Raw genomic sequence first — 20,879 nt, 5'->3', positions numbered from 1 at the left:
AGATGATGTTGATTGTTTCACATGTTTTCTCCAGTTGTTCCTCTTTTATTATGAACAAAGGTGTTGTCTACATACTGGATCTATACTTTTGGTTGTATGCGTGAGAGTGCTATAGTTTCTAGATGCTGCATTACAGTCTTTGCTATGAGCCCTGAGAGTGGTGATCCCGTGGGTTTACTGGTATATTTGTCCATCAAACTGAAAATAGGTAGTGAGGCAGAAGTTGATGAGGTCCATTATTCTGGGTTCCTCTATCTTAGTGTACTTAACTAGGTGGGTGTGTGGTATAGTACTACTGCCATGGATTCTTTCACTAGTTCTGGATCTATAGATAAATGTACAGGCTACTGTGAAGTTGAATAAACTACAATTTTGTTGTCTTCTATTTTTAGATCTTTGATTTTCTGGAGAAGCTTCTTTGATTTTTTTGGAGACATTTCTTCTAAAAAAAGAAGATGATGACTTTATGGTTTCATTCAATGAAACAACCAAGTTCACTCTCTATTTCACTCTCGAGCTGCATATATTCTCTTCTGTTTACTTTAGAGAGAGTGAATGATTTTTGCTATAGTCAAGATGTAGATAGCAAAGGAATGTGTTTGGTTTACAGTTAAATTTAAGGCTAGATGATTATTAGAAAAGCCATATTTTTACTGGGTTGAAGATACCTCTGATCCACCAAGATTGTACTGGGTTTTCCAAACTCTATATTTATTATTCTTGCAAAAAGAAATTTAAAGGGATCTTCAAAAATTGCTTGACTTAAGTGGAAACTTAATAAACAAAAAGAAATTTATATGTACCGGACAGTCCCAGGTTTAACAAAGTTAAGAAATTACAGAAAAAAATTATAATAGAAAACAGTTAATGAGTTTGAGTTTCAATGAAAAGTTTGTAATGTAACAACAACTTGTTTGTGTAGTAACAACAACTTGCACCTAAACATCGGCAAGACGAAAGAGATGGTGTTAGACTTCCGGAGAAAAAAGGAGGAACCTGCCCCACTTTATATCGGGGAGGACTGTGTAGAGAGAGTTTCCTCCTTTAAATTTCTGGGAGTCTACCTCTGTGAAGATCTGACCTGGAAAGTTAACACAACTTAGGTGGCTAGAAAGGCCCAACAGAGGCTTCACTTTCTTAGGGTCTTGCGGAAGAACAGGGTAGAACAACGTCTAATGACCCTCTTTTACCGGTCTACTATAGAGAGCGTCCTCTCGTATGGTATTGTGGTTTGGTATGCTGGTCTGACAGCCGCGGATAGGAAAGTATTACAGAGGGTAGTGAGCACAGCACAAGACATTGTGGGCTGTTCCCTGACACCACTGGATGATATCGCCAGGGCTCGTTGCCTTGGAAAAGTGAGGAAGATTCTCAGGGATGACTCACACCCTGGACGGTATCTCTTTACTCTCCTACCATCCGGTAGGAGATATAGGAATATAGCCAGCTGTACCAACAGGCTGAAAAATAGCTTTTATCCTTGGGCTGTTAGGCTTTTAAATGGGACATAATCTTATGCAGAATTGACTTGGGAGGCCGGTGTGTGGTGTAGTTGGTTCACATGGTGTGGTAGGATGGAGGGTTTGTTGTCGCTGTGTGTTGGGGGGAGAGAGCACGGGGGGAGGCTCAGCTAATCTCAATGTACACATGTTGTACTTTGACAATAAAGGTTTATTTATTTATTTATTTATTTATTTAAGTGACATGTTTCTGTTTTTTATTTCTTTCTGGCTATGTATCTTTTTTCACAATTAAAGATATATTGGACTAGGTCAGGCATGTCAAACTGCTGGTCCGTGGGCCGGATGCATCATACTAAAACCGTGTCCATCCCATTGCTGGCAATGGGAAAAAGTTGCAATACGTTTGACATGCCTGGACTAGGTGATGCCATCAAAATGAAAAATGTTGCTGAACAAGCAGGAAAAAAGAGCATTTCATTTACCCTGAATTTGGCCAGAGGAGCCCAATGAAAGTGACAAAGCTGCATGCCTGAATATAAACTCAGTATGTCAGAGCATAAACTTATACTCTCTATATAAATTGAGTATAAACTCTTATACTCTATCTACTCACAGTATACGGAAATTAGTTTGAATTATGATTTTTGTAGAATATAAGTAAATAGTTTTTTTTAATTAAAGTGACATAAAACAAAATTAAAATGCATTAGTGGTAGCTTGGATAAATATATATATAAAATAAGACCAGACTGGCATCAGTTTCAAGAAGAGAAAAAAGCTGTGTGCTTAGTGTGAGCAAAGTGTCAGTATTGATTTGAGTTGGGAAAGAAATAATGAACTGTCAAGTTCCTCCCTGTGATCTTATTTTATTTTTTGCATTATGATTTATCCATTTCTATTTTGCAAGTGAGCATTTACAGTATGTGGACAAATAGTATCCTTAAACGCATTTAAAATGAATGAATATATGATGAATGAAGCCAAGAAACAGAGATGAGGACCAAACCCTTAAGTTGAACATGACTGTACAGGGAAACCTTTATACCTCCCCCCACCCCTCTCTTCTCTCTCTCTCTCTCTCTCTCTCTCTCTCTCTCTCTCTCTCACACACACACACACACACACACACACACAGAGACAGACAGACAGACAGACAGACAGAAAGAGATCTAATCTAGTTTGAATTTTTATGCTTTTTGTTCTGATTTAGTAAAGTACACCATTTTCTGAAACTATCTTTGTTTTATTTAATACAATTAACTGACTATACTGATCATCTGATGGACTTTTTATTTAATTAGTTTATTAAATTTATATGCTACCTATCTCACTGTCAAGCCACTCTGGGCAGCATATAAACATAAAAACAAAGGTACAAAACATTAAAACTTTATCTATTAAATTAAAAGCTTAACTTAAAAAAGCAGAATACTGCAGGGTGGAATGGGATCTTCCCAGCCCAATAAACACTCTCCAAATGGGTTTGAGGCTCTTATGGAAGGCCAAGAATGTGGGGGTGTACCTGACCTCAAGGAGTACGATGTTCCTGAAAGTGGAAGCCACTGCAGAAAAGGCCCTTCTCCTGAACCCTGGTTGGCCATACCTCATCTAGAATATGGTGCTTAGCTCAGAAAATAAGTTTTGGAAGGACACTGCTAAACTGGAATAAGTCCAAAGCAGAACAGCCAAGTTAAGCTGATATCAGCACATTTTATAAGCTAGTGTAAGAAAATGCAACTTGAATAGAAAACTGTACGAAAATTACAACTTTGAGCCAATTGTCCTTTTCTTTTAGCAATTTAAAGTATTATGTATTATTTTCTTTTCTACCAATATTTAATTGATTAAACTTTATAAGGGGATAGAGATAGCTGCTATTATTATCTTTACCAGAATTTTAAAAAACCCAAATATTGGATTATGTTGGCATTACTGAATCTTTTAATTTTTCAATTTTTATTGTTGCAGGATTGTGTAAAATGAAACTAACATAGCTTAAAAAGCTTATTTGAAAGCTTTTTAATCTTTTATTTCTGCATATATTAAAAATACTATATAGTTCAATTTTGTCACGTTCACTGGTTCTTATGATTTAACTCCTTGAAAGCTATGAAGAAGTAATGAAAGAAATTACCTGTCTTAAACTGATAGATGCTTTCTATGAGCTACTTCTATTTTAGTGCCCTTTAAATTCAAACATGAGAAAATTGCAGAAATTTACAATTCAATGTGTGTTTCATCAGGGAGGAATTCACAGATTGTTTTGACACCCAGTTACAAATTCAGCATGAAGATGGACGTCTCATGAAATTTGCAGCTGCTGATTGAATTTATATTTCCATAAAGCCCATCAACAGAAGCAGCCTGAAGGGAAGTGTTGGGGGGGGGGAATGACAAAAAAATGTGAGGCTAGCATTTTTCTTCAGAGTTATAATGACAAATTACTTGTAATAAGGTCTTACACTGACCAGGATTAAACGAAAAATATAGGCAGCCAGAAGGGAATTATTTCTTTCCTCCCCAGCCCCATTGATTTGAACTAAAACTATCTAAAGCTGATATCTAAATATATGTTTAGTCATCTGCAGGATATGCTAAATGCAGCCACAAATCAGAACCATTCTCATCTTAGAAAAAAAAGGAAGCATTTTTAGGTAATTATAGAGAATTTGTCATACAGATAATCTTATTTTATAATAATGTCCTGTGTTTGAAGATGAATGTTATACTCACACTAACGTAGGCCATCTTCATAGGAATCCTTTCTCCCACCCCCACTCCCATGGTGCCCCCCCCATCATCTGCCTTTTCTTTCCCTTTCAGCTCTGAAATTGGTTTTCAGGGAAGCAGAGGGGGAAGCTTATTTAAAACCTGTAAACAAAAGGAGGTTACTTTGATGTTCAAATACTAATAAAGCAATTAGTGAATTGAAACAAATTGTACAGATTTATTCATGCTTTGAAATATTAAGTGGAACATTCACAAACTCGTGTCTATAGAGTGTGAAAGCCCTAATAAGCAGGCATATACATAGAATGAAGGCTACTGCTAAGCTTGTAAGCCGCCCTGAGTCTTCGGAGAAGGGCGGGATATAAATGGAATTAAAATAAAATAAATAAAATAAATAGAGGAAAAGGAAAATGTTTGCAAATGTTTTATTAGGCATTATTTATTTATTTATTTGTTTGTTTGTTTTATATACCGCCCTTCTCCCGGAGGACTCAGGGCGGTATACAGAGCAATAAAGTAAGAATACAATAAAGCAATAAAGTGAGAAAATTTTAAAACCCAAATCCATCAGGCCAGGCCGGCTTGTTGGAATAGATAAGTTTTTAGATCACGCTGGAAGGAGCGAAGGTTATTAGTATGGTTATAATATTGTAGTTCCTGTACTTAAGAGAAAACAACTTCCTTAATTTCAATCTTTCCAAAAACTATGTATCTCAAGACATTTTAGGATGTAGGAATTAGATTTCATTCTTTATCAAAAGTACATGTATATATTTATACATAACAAGAAGTTACAGGTGGTCCTCGGCTTATGACCACAATTGAGCCCAATATTTCTTTTGCTAACTGAGATATTTGTTAACTGAATTTTGCCCCATTTTACAATCTTTGTTGCCACAGTTGTTAAGTGAATCACTGCAGTTAAGTTAATAACATGGTTGTTAAGTGAATCTGGTTTACCCTATCATTGCTTTCTGACTTCATCCTTATATTTGTCAGCTACTACTTTGTAGACTTTCCTTAGTCATTAGCCCTTCTTTCCATTTCCAATCAGTATTCTTTCTCTTCATCTCTGTTGTGAGATGCCTATTCTTTATATGTCTAGTTTAATCATTGTATTATTGCCATATCTTTAATGCTCTTTTCAAACAGTACCAGCTGGCTACAATGCCTTTGCCTCTATAGTTTTCTTCCCCTGTAATCTTCTTTACTGTTTTTGTTGATGTTGATGTTCCCAATCAATCAATCAACAAATAAATACTAGTTTTAAAGAAATATGAGCATCATGGAGACCAACTATTTGCAGCTTCTAATTACCTCAAGATGATTTAATTTGGGCCTGATTTTCCAAATTAAGGATAAGATAATTTGTACTCTGCACTTACAGAGGTAGTTTTACACACCCATTTTTATTCCCACCCATAATTCCCCATTATCAAAATCACTTGTTTTATACTGATCTGGGGAGAAAATAGATTGCCTATTCTATAAAGAAGGAAGACAGTCTAGCAGCCACCCTCATTATATTTGTCATAGAAGCGAATCCACATTTCACTATACAGTGGTCCTTTGGTACTCAAGGTATTAATTGCTTCCAGGAGGCGAAATGGGTACAATAAATAATGAAAATCAAACATATTTTTCCCATAACGAATAATAATAATAATAATGTGAGTCACAAGGCAACCAACACTGACAAGTTCTAACTTCTACATTGACTACCAAACAAACAATGAGTACTGGGACAAAATTTTTGTGTAAAAATGCATTGAACACCAAATTTGATGAGTTTCAAAGCAGTTGAGTACCAAGATACCATTAAACTATGTACAGTGTATATACAATGTATAGGTATATGCCATTTTCCCCTGAAAATAAGACCGGGTTTTATTTTTTTTGGCCTCCAAAAAAGGCACCAGGTCTTATTTTTTTATAGGGGTGTATTTTATATTCACTTCTAGCACCAACAGCCTTGCCCAGCCAGCCTACTTCTGCGGCCAAAGGAGCAGCTTCATTCTGCACCTGGGAATGGAACTCCAGCTTGCATTTTGCAGTCAGGCATTTCCAGAAGGCCACTTCAGCTGAGAACTGAGCTATGGATTGAATCCATAGTTCGGTTCTTGACTGCAGTGGCCTTCTGGAAAGGCCTGTGACTGACAAGTGCAAGCCGAGCTACAGAAGATGCCGCAGAAGAAGTGGGCCTGTGAGGAGAGGCCTGGCTGCAAGATAACTGGGTGCAGGATGTGTGGGGCAGCTCCACACCCCCACACCTCCCCTAGCTTGATTTTTAGGTGTGTGCCTTGCCCCCAAACTAGGGCTTATTTTTGGGGTAGGGCTTATATTAGGTCCACCCCTAAAATCAAGCTAGGACTTATTTTTGGGGTAGGCCTTACTTTCAGGGAAACATGGTATATACTATTTCATGCTACGATTCTCAAGTTACTGGAAAAATACTATAAAAGTATTTCTATATCAGTTACAACACTGAAGATAATATATGGAATCATTCTTAATAATCCACAATTTCTCCCCCTTGAAACAGGTCAGAATATTAAAGAGAGAAGAATTGTGAAAGCTGTGAATCTAAAAGAATACCAGTATGAATCTGGAGCCATTCCAACAGAGTGGGAAGGTAAAACTTTATTGGCATTGTTGGGGAAATGCATGGCTTACAGACCTCTATCTCTCCCAGGTTGTACAGAAAAGACACAAGACAACATTTCTAGCCTCACCCTTACTAACATAAGAATTCTTAAGAGGGGATGACTGTCTTTCTTGACGTTTGTCTCTTCAGTTTGTCCAGACATCATTTCTCATGTACAGTGCTGTACCTTTTTAATAGATATCACCTCCCCACCCCGAAAAATGGAACTTGCAGAGAGGTATGAACATAATCCATAGCCCTAGGTACATAAGCCTAGATTCAAACCTCAGTTCTAAAGTATTGGCTTTACTTTAAAACAAAAACTGGGCAAGTTAATGTTGGATAGAACAATGCAAGACTCAGCTCTGAGTACATTTTGAAGTAAGAAAAGCAGTTTTGATTGAATGACTCTTGACAAGTATGCATGTAAGCTAAACATCTTTTTAGATGATTTTCCTAAGATTAGGATATGTTTGCACATCTAAGATTCTTATTATTTAGGAAATAAACCATATGTGGCAAGATATACTTTCAGTTGCATTTGCATTTTTAACACAACACTTAAGCATCCTTATAATTACTATAGCATTTTGTCTCCTTTGTGATTACTGCGGAACTGAATTGGAAGGATTTGTGAAGAGCATAGAAATAAAGTGTTATGAATAAGCTGTAGTCTCTCTTTTTTTTCTTTAAGTACAGCTCCTTTTAGGGAATGTGGAGAAAATGTTCAGAGTGCTTTGTTTTGCATCCGTTATTTAGGCAAAGAAGGTGTGCAGTATATTTTTGTTTGTTACAAAGAGAACAGATAAGAACCCAGGTGCTTAAACACAGAGAGCAACTTTAACTAGATTTTTTTACTTAACATTTCAACTGCTAAATGTTTCAGTTTAGAGAGTGTTGTAAAAAAAATTGAAGGCCACATTTTGCTTCTTCTGTAAGAGAAGAACTTTGCGTTTTATTTTTTTTTTAATTTTATTTTTTATTCTTTACATACATATGTTAATTTTCCAAACAGCGTGCGAACTGAGTTCGTAAATCATTAATACATATACAAATTTCACTCTTTGGTTCTCTTTTCCAACCATTTATAAAATAAATTCCAGCTTTCATAATATTCTGTTTCTTCTTTGTTTTTTAGTCTCATAGTTAGTCTGTCCATCTCTGCGCATTCCAGTATCTTCTTTATTAGCTCTTCTTCTGACGGTACTTGTTCATTTTTCCAGCATTGTGCATAGCTTATTCTTGCTGCAGTTATGATATGTAGAACCAAGTATGTATTTTGTTTATTAGTCTTTTCTGGTAATATACCTAATAAAAATAATTCGGGATTAAATGCTACATGTTCTCCTAATATATTTTCTAGCCAAGCATGTATTTTTCTCCAATAAGCTTTTACTTTATCACAAGTCCACCAAATATGATAATATGTGCCTATATTATGTTTACATTTCCAACATTTGCCTGATACATTTTTAAACATTTTTGCTAATCTGGCTGGAGGTAAATGCCATCTATAAAACATTTTATACAGATTTTCTTTTTATGCAGTTGACATTGTCAATTTGTAATTTCTCTCCCATAATTTTTGCCATTCTTCTAACTCTATATTATAACCAAAGTTCTCCGCCCATCTTGTCATTGTCCCTTTAATTTGTTCACTTTCCATCTCTAAAGTTAACAAAAAATTATACAAATTTTTAATTAGTTTCTCATCAGCAGTTAATAATATCTTATCAAAGACATTTTGTTCTTTATAAAATCCATACATTTTCATGTCTTTTTCATATCTATTTTGTATTTGTAAACGTACCCACCATGACATGTTGATACCCTGATGTTCCAGTTCTTGCTTCGATTTTAATGTCCCATCAATATTTAAAATATCTTTATATGTCCACGTTTTTTCAAAATCTAACAAGTTTACATGTGAAAAAGCTTCAATTGTTGATAGCCACCTTGGAATTTTTACATATATTTTCATTTTGATTTTTTCCCGTACTGTTATCAAAGCATTTCTAATAGTGGTTTTGAAAATATCTATGAATTTTGTTTTTCCCATACCATAGAAACGCGTGCCATCCCAACTGTAAATCATGTCCCTCCAAGCATAACAACCTTTTATTCCTAAGCATTATCCATTCTTTCACCCACGTCAGTACAGATGCTTAATAATACAAAGTCCACTCAGGTAAACCAAAACCCCCATTTTCTTTAGTATCTTGCAAAGTTTTCTTTTTTATTCTAGCTTTTTTCCCCTGCCATATAAACTTCAAAACTAAGGAGTCCAACTCTTTAAAAAAAAAGTCCCCCAAGTTTTATCGGGATTGTCTGAAATAAGAATAAAATCTTAGGCAATATATTCATTTTAATTGTAGCTATCCTTCCTAGTAAAGACAATTTTAAATTCTTCCATTTTTCCAGGTCTAACTTTATTTGTTTCAATAGTCTTATATAGTTGTCTTCTTTTAATGTTGAGCATTTAGCTGATAAATATATACCCAGATATTTTACCTTTTTCACTATCTGTACTTCTGTCACCTCTGATATTTGATTTTTTTGCTTACCCGTAACATTTTTCACTATTATTTTAGTTTTTTCCTTATTAATTTTTAATCCCGCTACTTCACCATATTGTTCCAATTTCTTCCACAATTTTGGAATAATCTTCAAGGGATCTTCCAAAATGAATACCAAATTATCAGCAAATGCTTGTAATTTATATGTTTCACCTTTTAACTCCAAACCTCTAATTTCTATATCTTGTCTTATATTTCGATTTAAAACTTCCAAAGTTTGAAATAAGGAAAGGAACAAGGCAAGGATGTCCTCTGTCCCCTCTGCTATTCATTTAAACAGTATGACTGCATTGTTGCTCATACATAGCAAGAGTTTCTTAATAGATAATAGCCAACTACAGTACAGAATTCTTCAAAGACTATAGGATTCATCTTTCTGCTTGGGATGAACAGAAATTAACATAGGATGTTTACTTCAACTGATGATTATTATTACCTTGTATTTTTGTATTTTCCTTGTATATGTGCTACAAAATGTGGGTATATTTTACCAACCCGCTCAAGTAAAAGTAAGCTGATGATTTTTGCCCAACCCCTACAAAACTCCCAATTCCCATCAGAAGTTTGAACGTGAGTGTTCCTTATTCAGCCCAGGAACATAACAACAGAGGATTAGGAATGCTTTTACTTACATATCTAGGAAACATCCATATTTACCTAGGTTTCTTTTTAAGAGAAATTGCAAGGCATTTTTTTGGGGGTGTAGATTACAATGGTCATAATCTTTACATTTACTTTTATTCTCGGTGCTGATTCTATCTGAAGATAGAAGGTGCTATATCCATTTTCCATATTGTTAGTCTTCATGAAAAATATAGTCACTTTCAATGTGTTTGGAGATATAAGCATTTGTGTTTTTCATACTCTATTTTACAGTCTGTGTTCAAGTTGGTCCCTTTTTGTTTAATGAGTAACATTTAGTGGTTAATCGGAGTTTTAATTTGCATGCCCACTTTTATGCTTATTACAATGCGCTACATGCCACCAGTAGTCTTAAAGTTCAATGGAAGTCTCATGCATACTAATGAGAATGCAGATGAGCACTGAAACGAAACAATGCTAAGGTCTCAGGATATGAAATACCCAGTTTATCTTGCTACATTCTTCTTAGAAAATGGTAGCATTATGGTGAACACATGCTGCAGATAGCTATACCATATTTATAATTAAAGACAACTGTTTAATTAGATGGCTTGAACTATACTGGATTAACAAAACTGGAAGAGCATGTTGTAAAATTGGACTATATGTTTCTACATTTTCTTTGTTCAGTTTGGATGGGAGGGTACTGTTCCACTTAGAAATTATTTTGGCTGCAGTTCCATGAAAGTGCTTTTTTTGTTAGGATAGAACTTACAAAGTTTTTTCCTAAAAACAGATGACACATTGGCTGTTTCAAAATTTGAACAAGGGACAGATCAACTAACAATTACTAAAATTCGGTCTGCTTTCATTTCCCCCCCCCCTAAATTGAAGTAGAGATTTCTTGTACAGTTCACATATTGTAGTAGAAATTTTTTGAGAATTACTAACTTCCAATAAAAGCATTGAACATATTCATTTGTGTGTGTGTGTGTGTGTGTGTGTGTACCGTTGGAAGACCTGAAGGAACAAGTTAAGGAGAAACCATCATGGAGAAAATCTATGCGGTCACTAGGAGTAAAAAATAACTTGATGACACATAATCAAGTTTGAGTATACTGAGTAGTATATATTGGGATAATATGTCTTTGAAGAATAACAGTAAAAATAGACATCCATATTGCTCTGGTGTTGGGCCTAGTATGAAAACCATTTATTTATCATTTCCTTGTCTTATTTTATGATGATAATCTTCAGTCTCGCTGTTTCTTTCCCAGGAGAAATGCAGTTTGTGGGGATAAGAAAAAAATGGTGATTTAAACCATAGAATATTTTATTAGAGGAATTTATTGTGAACTCTTTGCTTTCTTTTAAATAAGCTTCCAAGTCCATCTTATTCAGGTTGGCATTTTTAAGTCAGAACCAATTAAAATAATTTGGATTAATAAAATATATTGTAATATTTTTTTGGAGAAATGGAAGAGAATTATTTATTTATATTATTTTTTCTTACAAAGCTCTGCTTCGGTGCTTCAGTCTTGGTCTTTTTAAACAACATCACATCCTAAGCAGATAATTTATCATTTTTAGGATTGCTTTGTATCCTGCTTAAAAAAATAACTTAAAAACATAGTTTCCTGGTATATTTACAACTGGATATTGTAATTTAAAAAGTCTAGGATAGAAACAAAGTACTGCATATTTATTACTTCAGCTATACTCAAGTCTTTAAATTAAAGCAGCTTTATCTTTAATGCAAAAAATATTAAAGATGAAAATATTCACATATACAAATTTTCAGAGTGAGCAGAGATACTTTGGATCTGCCATGGGCACTTCATGATACCCATCATCAATTGCTTGAGTTACATAAACTTTTTTAAAATTAAAACAGATGTTTTCTAAGCCTGTATAGTTACTGTGTGAGCCTAGGAAAAGGCACAGCTTATTTAAAGAGCTGCTGATAATACAGTGAAGGTCTCCCTGCCAACTCCAAGGTACCTGAGCCTGTTTGGATCCAAATACAGCACAACACTAGTACTTATGTATATATTGCAGGTATGAAAACAAAAGAAATACTACTCAGTGTGCCTAAAAGTACAGAGAAGAGCAACAAAGATGATTAGGGGACTGGAGGTTAAAACATATAAGGAATGGTTGCTGGAATTGGGTATATCTAGTTTAATGAATAGGGACGCGGTGGCTCAGTGGGTTAGGACGCTGAGCTTGTCGATCAGAAGGTTGGCAGTTTGGCGGGTCGAATCCCGAGTGCCGCATAACAGAGTGAGTGCCTGTTACTCGTCCCAGCTTCTGCCAACCTAGCAGTTCAAAAGCACGTAAAAATGCAAGTAGAAAAATAGGGACCACTACGGTGGGAAGGTAACAGCGTTCCGTGCGCCTTTGGCATCTAGTCATGCCAGCCACATGACCACGGAGATGTCCTCGGACAAGTGCTGGCTCAGCTTTGAAACGGAGATGAGCACTGGCCCCTAGAGTTGGAAACGACTAGCACGCATGTGCGGGGGAACCTTTACCTTTACCTAGTTTAATGAAGGGAAGGACTAGGGGTGATGATAGCAGTGTTCCAATATCTCAGGGGTTGCCACAAAGAAGAGGTAGTCAAGCTGTTCTCCAAAGCACCTGAAGGCAGGACAAGAAGCAACGGATGAAAACTAATTAAAGAGAGAAGCAACCTAGAACTAAGGAGAAATTTCCTGACAGAACAATTAATCAGTGGAACAACCTGCCTCCAGAAGTTGTGAATGCTCCAACACAGGAAGTTTTTAAGAAGAGTCCGGACAACCATTTGTCTGAAATGGTGTAGGGTTTCCTGCCTGAGCAGTGGGTTGAACTAAATGGCCTCCAAGGTCCTTCCAACTACTGTTGCTGCTGCTGCTGCTGTTTTTATTTTTATTAGTATTAGTATTATTAGTATTTCTTCAATGCTGTTCACTGTATTTCTCTATATCTTTTGGTCCCTACAAACTGTTTGTTTCCTTAAGTAAACATACTTCACATGTTGCCTTCTCATTTACCCCTTTTTCAGAAACCACAACGTGTCCTATCTTCCCCTTTCTCTTGACTCATTCACACTTTTCTGTGTTTCTTGTCTAAGTTAATTGTCTTTCACTCATGTCTGTACGAACAAACCATCTTAGTGTACTATTTTCATAATTTCTATCCAATTCTTCTCCCATCCGTTCTTCACCCTGTTTCTTCTTGTTTTATCATGCTTGCATCTTAAGAAATCAATTCCCACAACCTTCTTCTTCAGTGTTTCTTTTAACAACACCCAGTTCTCATGTCCATATGTCAAGCAGGCAGAAATACATTCTAGTACACAACTATTTTCATTTCTTTCAACTAAGATTCATTCCTTGCAATAGGCTACGTTCTCCCATCTGCCTTTGTTGGAGATTACATTATCTCTTTATACCAGTGAACCTTTTCGCCCACTAGAGCAAATGGTAAGAGACAAAAGAAGGAAAGGATTTTCACACATCTTTTTATCTGCTGCTTATGTTCCTTTTGTTTGCTAAATTCACTCTCTTACTTCCCCACTCATAGTATTTCTTTTTGTACTTTTATTTCTGGGCTCATTTCTGGAAGGAGGGAAAAATAACTATCTGGAGGGCTTCTAGGATTCCAGCTCCTTTGTCCGACTGTCCTTGTTGACTCCTGTCCTATTTTAAAAAAATGGATTTTTTCCACCAATCTTCTTTGGTTCTGCTTGATCTCCAATTGCAGAGACCTCCTTTTTGATACACACATTATCACTAGTCCATGCCATACAAAAACAACTCCAGGAGCCTTTAACAACCTCATCCTCGATTACTTTATGCTAATGCATTTTTATACATTTACAACTAGAATGCAGGTGTTTTAATTGAGCCGGAAGCTTCTCAATATCCATGTGACTGATGTTGATTTTGGCTCACAGAAAAAACGTTTAGCCTTCAGTCCATTGTATTATCCCAAGTTCATCAGTCTATAATGGTCTAATTAAGCCTGTACTTTGCAGCCAGGACAACTGTATTGTGGATATTGGTTTTTCTTCTCAGCATCTTAATTTGTCTTCATTATTTACCGTATGTACTCTGCTTATGTTCAGGAGCAAATCCTCTAACATGAGCTGCTGCAAGTTCAGATTCCAAATAATATTTCCAGAAGAATTTGTACATCTTAAAATTTTCCATCTGTTTATATATATTTAGTACATATTCTACCAAGGAACACAAATTCATCTATTTGCTCTAGTTTTCCATTATTATGCTGGTATATATTTCATTTTTCCTGTCAACATAAGTACATTTAGGTTCAAACAATATACCATCATCTGCATACAAAAGGATATAGACATCAACATACTCCAAAGGTCGCCAATGATGTATCTTATTTAACTACATTTTTAAGACTGTAAAAATAAAGCAAAGCAGAGTCAGGAGATGGTGACAGGAATAATTAAATGTTTGGAAATGTAAGATCAATAAAAAGAAATAGCCAACTGTGTAGAAATCCAATACTATAACATTAGTTATAACTATGATCTGATAAGCAAATTCATCTACATCAGTTTTTACCATAATCTTAGGAAAGCAAAGAATATATGTCTGCTTGTTTAACTAAAAGTTGAAGCATATTTTCCAGAATAACCCTGAAATGAAAATATCAAATTAATTCATTCCATTAGACCCCAGTTTTGTTGTCTTGAGTAGAAGAGGCAGGCTCAGTGTAGCAATCTACTAACACCAGAAAGTTAATAGAACAGATCCAAAGATATTTTTTACTGTTATGGCTCACAGACTTGACCTCTTTTACATACTCTGTATATTAGTATCCTTCCTTATGTCATGTCATACCTTAGCTTTCTAATGAGATCGCTTATGTAGGTTGTTTATCTGTTAATTTTATAAAGAAGAAACAATAGCTATAAATGTGTTTCATTCTGAGAGGTCAAAAAAACCACAGGATTTAGATTACTCCAGATTTAAAGACTGCTACAGGGGGTGGGGAAATTGAATGGTTAATCAGAGAGTGTCTTAACTTTTTGGTTAGAAAGAGCAGTGAGGAACTTGAAACAAACTGAGGGTTCTTTTTCATTGTTCTAGATCCAAAAAAATGTTATAATGTGAAACAGTTCACATTGAGTGCTGCTCATCACCAAACCTATAGTAAAGTTGGTCAAAATTTGAATGTTAATTTTTGGTAATGAAAAATGTTAAAACAGTTAAATAGAAATAAGCACGCTTCTTGCAGCTTTGCCTGCACATTTTTTCAAATTTAAATTAAAACATGTAAATGGATGGTGGGTAATAGTCATCAGGGATTACCACCATATACATTTTTGAGACCTTGAGGCAAACAATGAGTAAGCAAGCACTTCCAAGTCATATTGGTCCATTGAGGAGAAAATCCAAACATTTTGAGTTTTGTTCCATAAGAATACAAAACATTTGTTATATTCTGATGGAATATTTCTAATAGGGCTGATTTATTCTGGGTTAAAAAAAGGTTTGTTTTTTAATTTAGGATTTTATAATGTTGCTTCTATGGTCGTTTTAAAATTAGTGCTAAATTTACTGATGATAATGAAATGATGTTACTGTTGGTTAATCTTTTCATAATTTTGTATATAGGTAGTCCTCAATTTACAACCATTTATTTAGTGACCATTTGAAGATACAACGGCAAAATGATTTATGATTGGTCCTTGCACTTATGACCACCATGGCATCAAAATTCAGGCCCTTGATAACCAGCACAGTTGCTGCATTCTGAGGTCATGTGATTGTGGTGAGATGGGCAGCAAACAAATTTAATAATAATCTGCAACTTTTCCAGCCAGCTTCCAACAAGCAAAGTCAATGGAGAAAGCTGGATTTGCCTAACAATCACATGGTTTGCTTAATAATTGCAATGATTCATTTAACAACCAAGGCATAGATTGTAACATCAGCCACAACTCAACAACCATTCTGGTTCTAATTGTGACCGTAAGTCAAGGACTACTTATAAAAGGTAAAAATAACTTAAGTAACTTTTTGAAAAGTTATTTGGAAAGGCAGCTTATAAATTCATAAAATATTGTTGATATATAGTTATCAGAAGAAATATAAGAATGTGAAATGTTTGATATTTTTTGTTTTTAATTTTCTTAGCATGGATGAAGAAAAGAAGAAACAATCCACCTACACTTGAGGTAAGATGTGTTATTACATACTGTGTAGATTGTTTAAACTATATTTTTATTATGTCCCAGGCTGAACTTCCAGCCTTTTCACTCAGGCTTTTGTCCACTGCTATCATCCCGGTGTGGTTGTTCAATTTTAATTGGAACAATAAAGATATTTCTCTGGCTTCTATACCTATGTCTGTTTCTTGAGGGTCCCCAAAAGATCGTATAGTACTGCCTGTAATTCTGGGGATTTATTTATTTATTTATTGCTGAATTTTCCCGGGTTCTTCTTCGCGTCCCTTAAAGCTAAAAATGGCTGGAATACCTAAGTGACATTCTTTCCATCTTACAGTTCATGGTAACGCTGCTACTTCTTTGCCGGATACTTTTGTCCCAAAAGACTTGGAGAGAAGCGGTGCTGGAATATATAGGAAGTGTGTGTGTGTTGTTGTTGTTGTTGTTGTTGAACTTGAAGCATAAGTGATCTTAAAATCTGAATAGTGGACCTACTCCAAAGAAATTACCTATTCCTTTCCCTGCCTCCTTCTCTAAGGCATGTGTAAATCTGTGTGGCAGGTCATTTGTATCTTGATATTATTATTAAGACATTTTTTTTTCTAAAATGGCTGCCAGATAGATTGATTTGGTTTCTATATTAGACAGCCTCTGACAATTTCCTGCTGATGCAGTAAATGGTCTTTGACAGCTATTGAAGGGAGGGGTGCTTTTGACCATATTTCTTATTGAAGTTGTTCTATAGCAAATCTCCCTGCCCACATCTTTCATTGAGGCAAGTGACAAATTATCCTTCCCCACTTCCCGCTTTTTCAGGAGGTGTGCAAAGAATTTGAAATGTCAGTTACTGTATTTTATTGAGCCTTTATTCTATTGTCTCACTTATTGCCCCCAAAGATTCATTCCCAAATCTTGCCAATATACTTAGTACTATTTTCTTGAAAACATCGCTCTATAAGCTATTGACAAAAAGACCTTGCTTTTTTCATGCTTTCTTCTGCTCTTATCTTTGCAGTTCTATATCTGCACCAAGTAACCAGGCTAAGAAACAATAAGTAAATAAAACCCTGTAAAAGTTGCAAAGGTTTTGAATGGGAAAGGATGACCAAAATACATTACAATCTCCCTCCTAATGGATGAGTTCTGGATCCATTACAGCATACTTCCCAAATCTTACATTCTTCAAGTATGCTGGAGCCTTCATCGTCAACGTATTTTAAAATACTTGGCTGTATGAAATTACAGTTACTTACTAGCAAGCTATAGTGGCTTTCCTTGCACATTATACTAACAGTAACCTATGCTGTAATCATTTTCTGATACTGCTGCAATGCAGTCAGTCATGGAATGCCTCTGAAGACTATTGGAAACTGCAGTTGGTATAAATTGTTGGTGGCTATTACTTGCCAAGAGATTTTTACAACTCTGCTTTGAGCCCTGCGTTGTTTTCCAGCAGGTTTCCCGTTATAATTCAAAATGCTGGTCTTTAAAGTCCTATACAACTTGTTTCTAAGGTATCTGCAGGATTGTCTTCACCTACTAGAAACAGCCCTTCTGGTAGGTTCTTAGAAGCTTCCGGTTATACCAGGGGTAGGCAACCTTGGCTCTTTTATGACTTGGGGACTTCAACTCCCAGAATTCCTGAGTCAGCCATGCTGACTCAAGAATTCTGGGAGTTGAAGTCCACAAGTCATAAAAGAGCCAAGGTTGCCTACCCTGGGTTATACTGTATGCTACTTTTGGAAGGAAAGAGAAAATCGAGACAGGAGATGCTATTTCTTGGTTGCTCAAGCAGGAATAGGGAATAGCTTTTCCTTGCAATTAAAACTCAAGTTTCAGAAGCTACTTGAGATGGTACATTTCTTTAAACATATGACTACTTGATTGTCTACATGTTTGAATTTTAAATTTAGCCCTTTTATTTATCTTATACTTTGGTTGTGATTTTTTCTATTGTTGTTATTCTATACTTTTTTCAAATTTGATTTTAAGTGATGCTTACTGCGGATGTTTTAATTGGCTGTATGCTTTTTATTGGATTGCTGTAAAATGTGATGAGTCTGTTGACTTAGCAGAATACAGTTAGAATGCAAGAATGAATGAATGAATGAGTGTTCATACATTACGCTAAGCCAAAAATAAGCAAGCAGACAAGATGATTGAATTTGGCTTAATGCAGGCATGTCAAACTTGTGCCGTCACATGACATTGTGTGACGTATCATGACTTTTTTCCCCATTGCCAGCAATGGGGTGAGCGCAGTTTCGGCATGATGCATCCGGCCTGCGTGCCGGCAGTTTGACATGCCTGGAGTAATGTAATTGTGACACTTAGTTTGTTGAATCGAAGTAAGCTCTGGTAGTGACATTTGGAGAGTTTTCCCCAATACTGTGTCTCTTGGGACCTGCCACATTAAAAATAGTAATGCTATTAAATCAAGAAAAGCCAGAGGAAAAAAACAGAAGAATTAAAAGAAAGAAGGGAAAATTGTAAGAAAAAGAAAAGTTTGTGCAAGCAGCAGTAATTCTATTTCAGTATGATTGAAAGAACTCATATTAGATGTGTTCAGTTTTAATTTTCTTCTGTACTTTTGCATAAAATACCTTCCTCTACCATGACTCTTTATAGTTGCCTGCATGTTCTCTCCCTGTAGGCAATGACTGTAACAGCTAGGAGAGGTAGGAAGAGTTGTTCAACACATTGAGACTGTTGCCAGATTTGGGCTGGCTGTTACAAAATATCTTTTCATGAGCCATTAACTTTAGGACAATACATAGCTTTATTCTTTGTATCTTTTTTTCCCAATCAAAGTCCAAAGATCAGAAAGACTTAACCAAATGGGCTCCATCTAATGTTAATAATAAACATTTCCAAAAGGCAGATGAAAATATCCTGAGGAGATAGAATTTAATATGCAATTGAATTAATATTTCTTAGCTGGTGTGGGAGGTCTGAAAATGGTTGAAAATAGAAGGTACAGTAAAGAACTACTTTTCATTTCTAATGTGCTATGTGTTTGCTATGCAATAATAAAGACTAGGTGGCTTTTGAATTACACAGTTGGATACAAGGTGAAATGTGAAAAAGAAGAAACTTTTTGTGACAGCTCCCGTCTTCTTTCAAACTATTTCGAGCATTTCCATAATTATTTGTTTTGACAGCCTTCTTGTCAAGGAAGGAAAATGTACTTTACTGAGTAGTAATAAGCATAAAATTTCAATTATTATCTCCCCATCGTCATCCCTAGAAGAGAATAATTAAATTGAAAATTACATTATGTTTAGTTATCATAGTGTATGCTCATCTTATTTGATTGTAAGAATATTATTTCAGAAATAGCATGAGAGAAACTAACTTTAATCATGGTGATGCATTTTCATTGAATTCTAAGTTCCTATCATCCAACTGCAGGATGGTTAAAGAATTATATTTTCAGTGACACTCTAGTGCATACTTTATTTATGCCTTGCCTGTTTATATATTCTGTTTTTTAAATGTAGTCTGCAACATTTTGTAGATTAATTGACTAGATTAGTCAATTAAAAGCCTTTTATTAATTTCTCTATAATTAAAACAGCGGGCATATTTTCTCAGTTCCAGTGAATCACCTGTTAGAGTGGTAGCTGCATGAAATTGTGCCTTTCTAAGGTAGTGCCTAAAGAATATAATTTATGCTTCTTGTTAAAACTAAAGATTTGTTATCTTTCTGAACCATTTGAAATGGTACTAAGCTATGGTTTTTTTAACTATTGGCTATTATTGTCTGAATTTCCACGTGTTAAGCAATAAGCTGCCCAACAGTATATAATCTAATACTATAGTGTAGAATGGCATGATGAGAGAACCTGGCTTTAACATTAATATGTGAATAAAATTCATTACTGAGATAATTTAGTTCTAGAACAGTAGTTTACAAAAACAGAAATGCAAGCATTTACTAAATATTAATTATTGCTTCCTGAGTATCTCTATCTCTCTAGCTAAAAAGCTAAGATTTACCCTGTGATAACATGGGTGATAGATAAATAGATAGATAGATAGATAGATAGATAGATAGATAGATAGATAGATAGATAGACAGATAGACAGACAGACAAACAAGGAAGCTGTGGTTATACAACACTTTGGGATTTTATTCTGGTAGAATTCTGTATAGGAAGCATTTTATTCAAATTCTACTGTAGAAAAATTTATTCTGTATTTTCTTACTCATTTTATCCAGTTTGAAAGCCTCACAAGAGTCATTTGGATAAAGGCATGTGCTGCCTTGGGAAGAAGGCCTGGCACAGCTAGCAGCTGTCTTGCAAAGGACCATGCCAGGTGTGTCTTGTCAGCAGTGGGAGGAAGAAGACGGTGAAGGCTCACTGGGGGCAGCCAGGCCAGTGGAGTACAGGGTGGCAAAAATAGAATGCAGAGTAGCTGGAAGGACAGAGATAGGGGAAAATGGGTGGAGGGAGTTGAATCACCCTCCTGGTCATAAGTATGAGCAGGCTGTCAACCACTTGGAATTTGATCATGTGACTTAAGGGACACTGGTGGCCATAACTTTGTGGACCTGGCATAACTACAATTCCTTCAATGCCACTAACTTTGAACAGTCACTGAATAAATAGTTATTCAGCAACGACTATCTGAGATCATTTTTGTACCCATATCAGATACATCATCAAACGTGGAAGATATCTGGTAAAATT

At 35.5% G+C, this 20,879-nt stretch overlaps 1 protein-coding gene across 1 annotated transcript in view; it reads left to right on the top strand.

Annotated features, from left to right (window-relative positions):
- The window catches only part of NDUFAF2 (NADH:ubiquinone oxidoreductase complex assembly factor 2), a 40,532-nt gene that overhangs the window by 15,269 nt on the left and 4,384 nt on the right, over positions 1 to 20,879 (top strand). The window contains exons 2-3 of the mRNA XM_083356311.1: positions 6,736 to 6,825; positions 16,154 to 16,194. Coding sequence (XP_083212437.1) covers positions 6,736 to 6,825; positions 16,154 to 16,194 — 131 coding nt within the window. The remainder of the gene's footprint in view (positions 1 to 6,735; positions 6,826 to 16,153; positions 16,195 to 20,879) is intronic.

The sequence above is a fragment of the Vipera ursinii genome (genome assembly GCF_947247035.1).
Source record: "Vipera ursinii genome assembly, chromosome: 2".
Taxonomy (NCBI): Eukaryota; Metazoa; Chordata; class Lepidosauria; order Squamata; family Viperidae; genus Vipera; species Vipera ursinii.
Note: the sequence above shows the minus strand (reverse complement) of the source record. Positions and strands in the feature narration are given on the sequence as shown.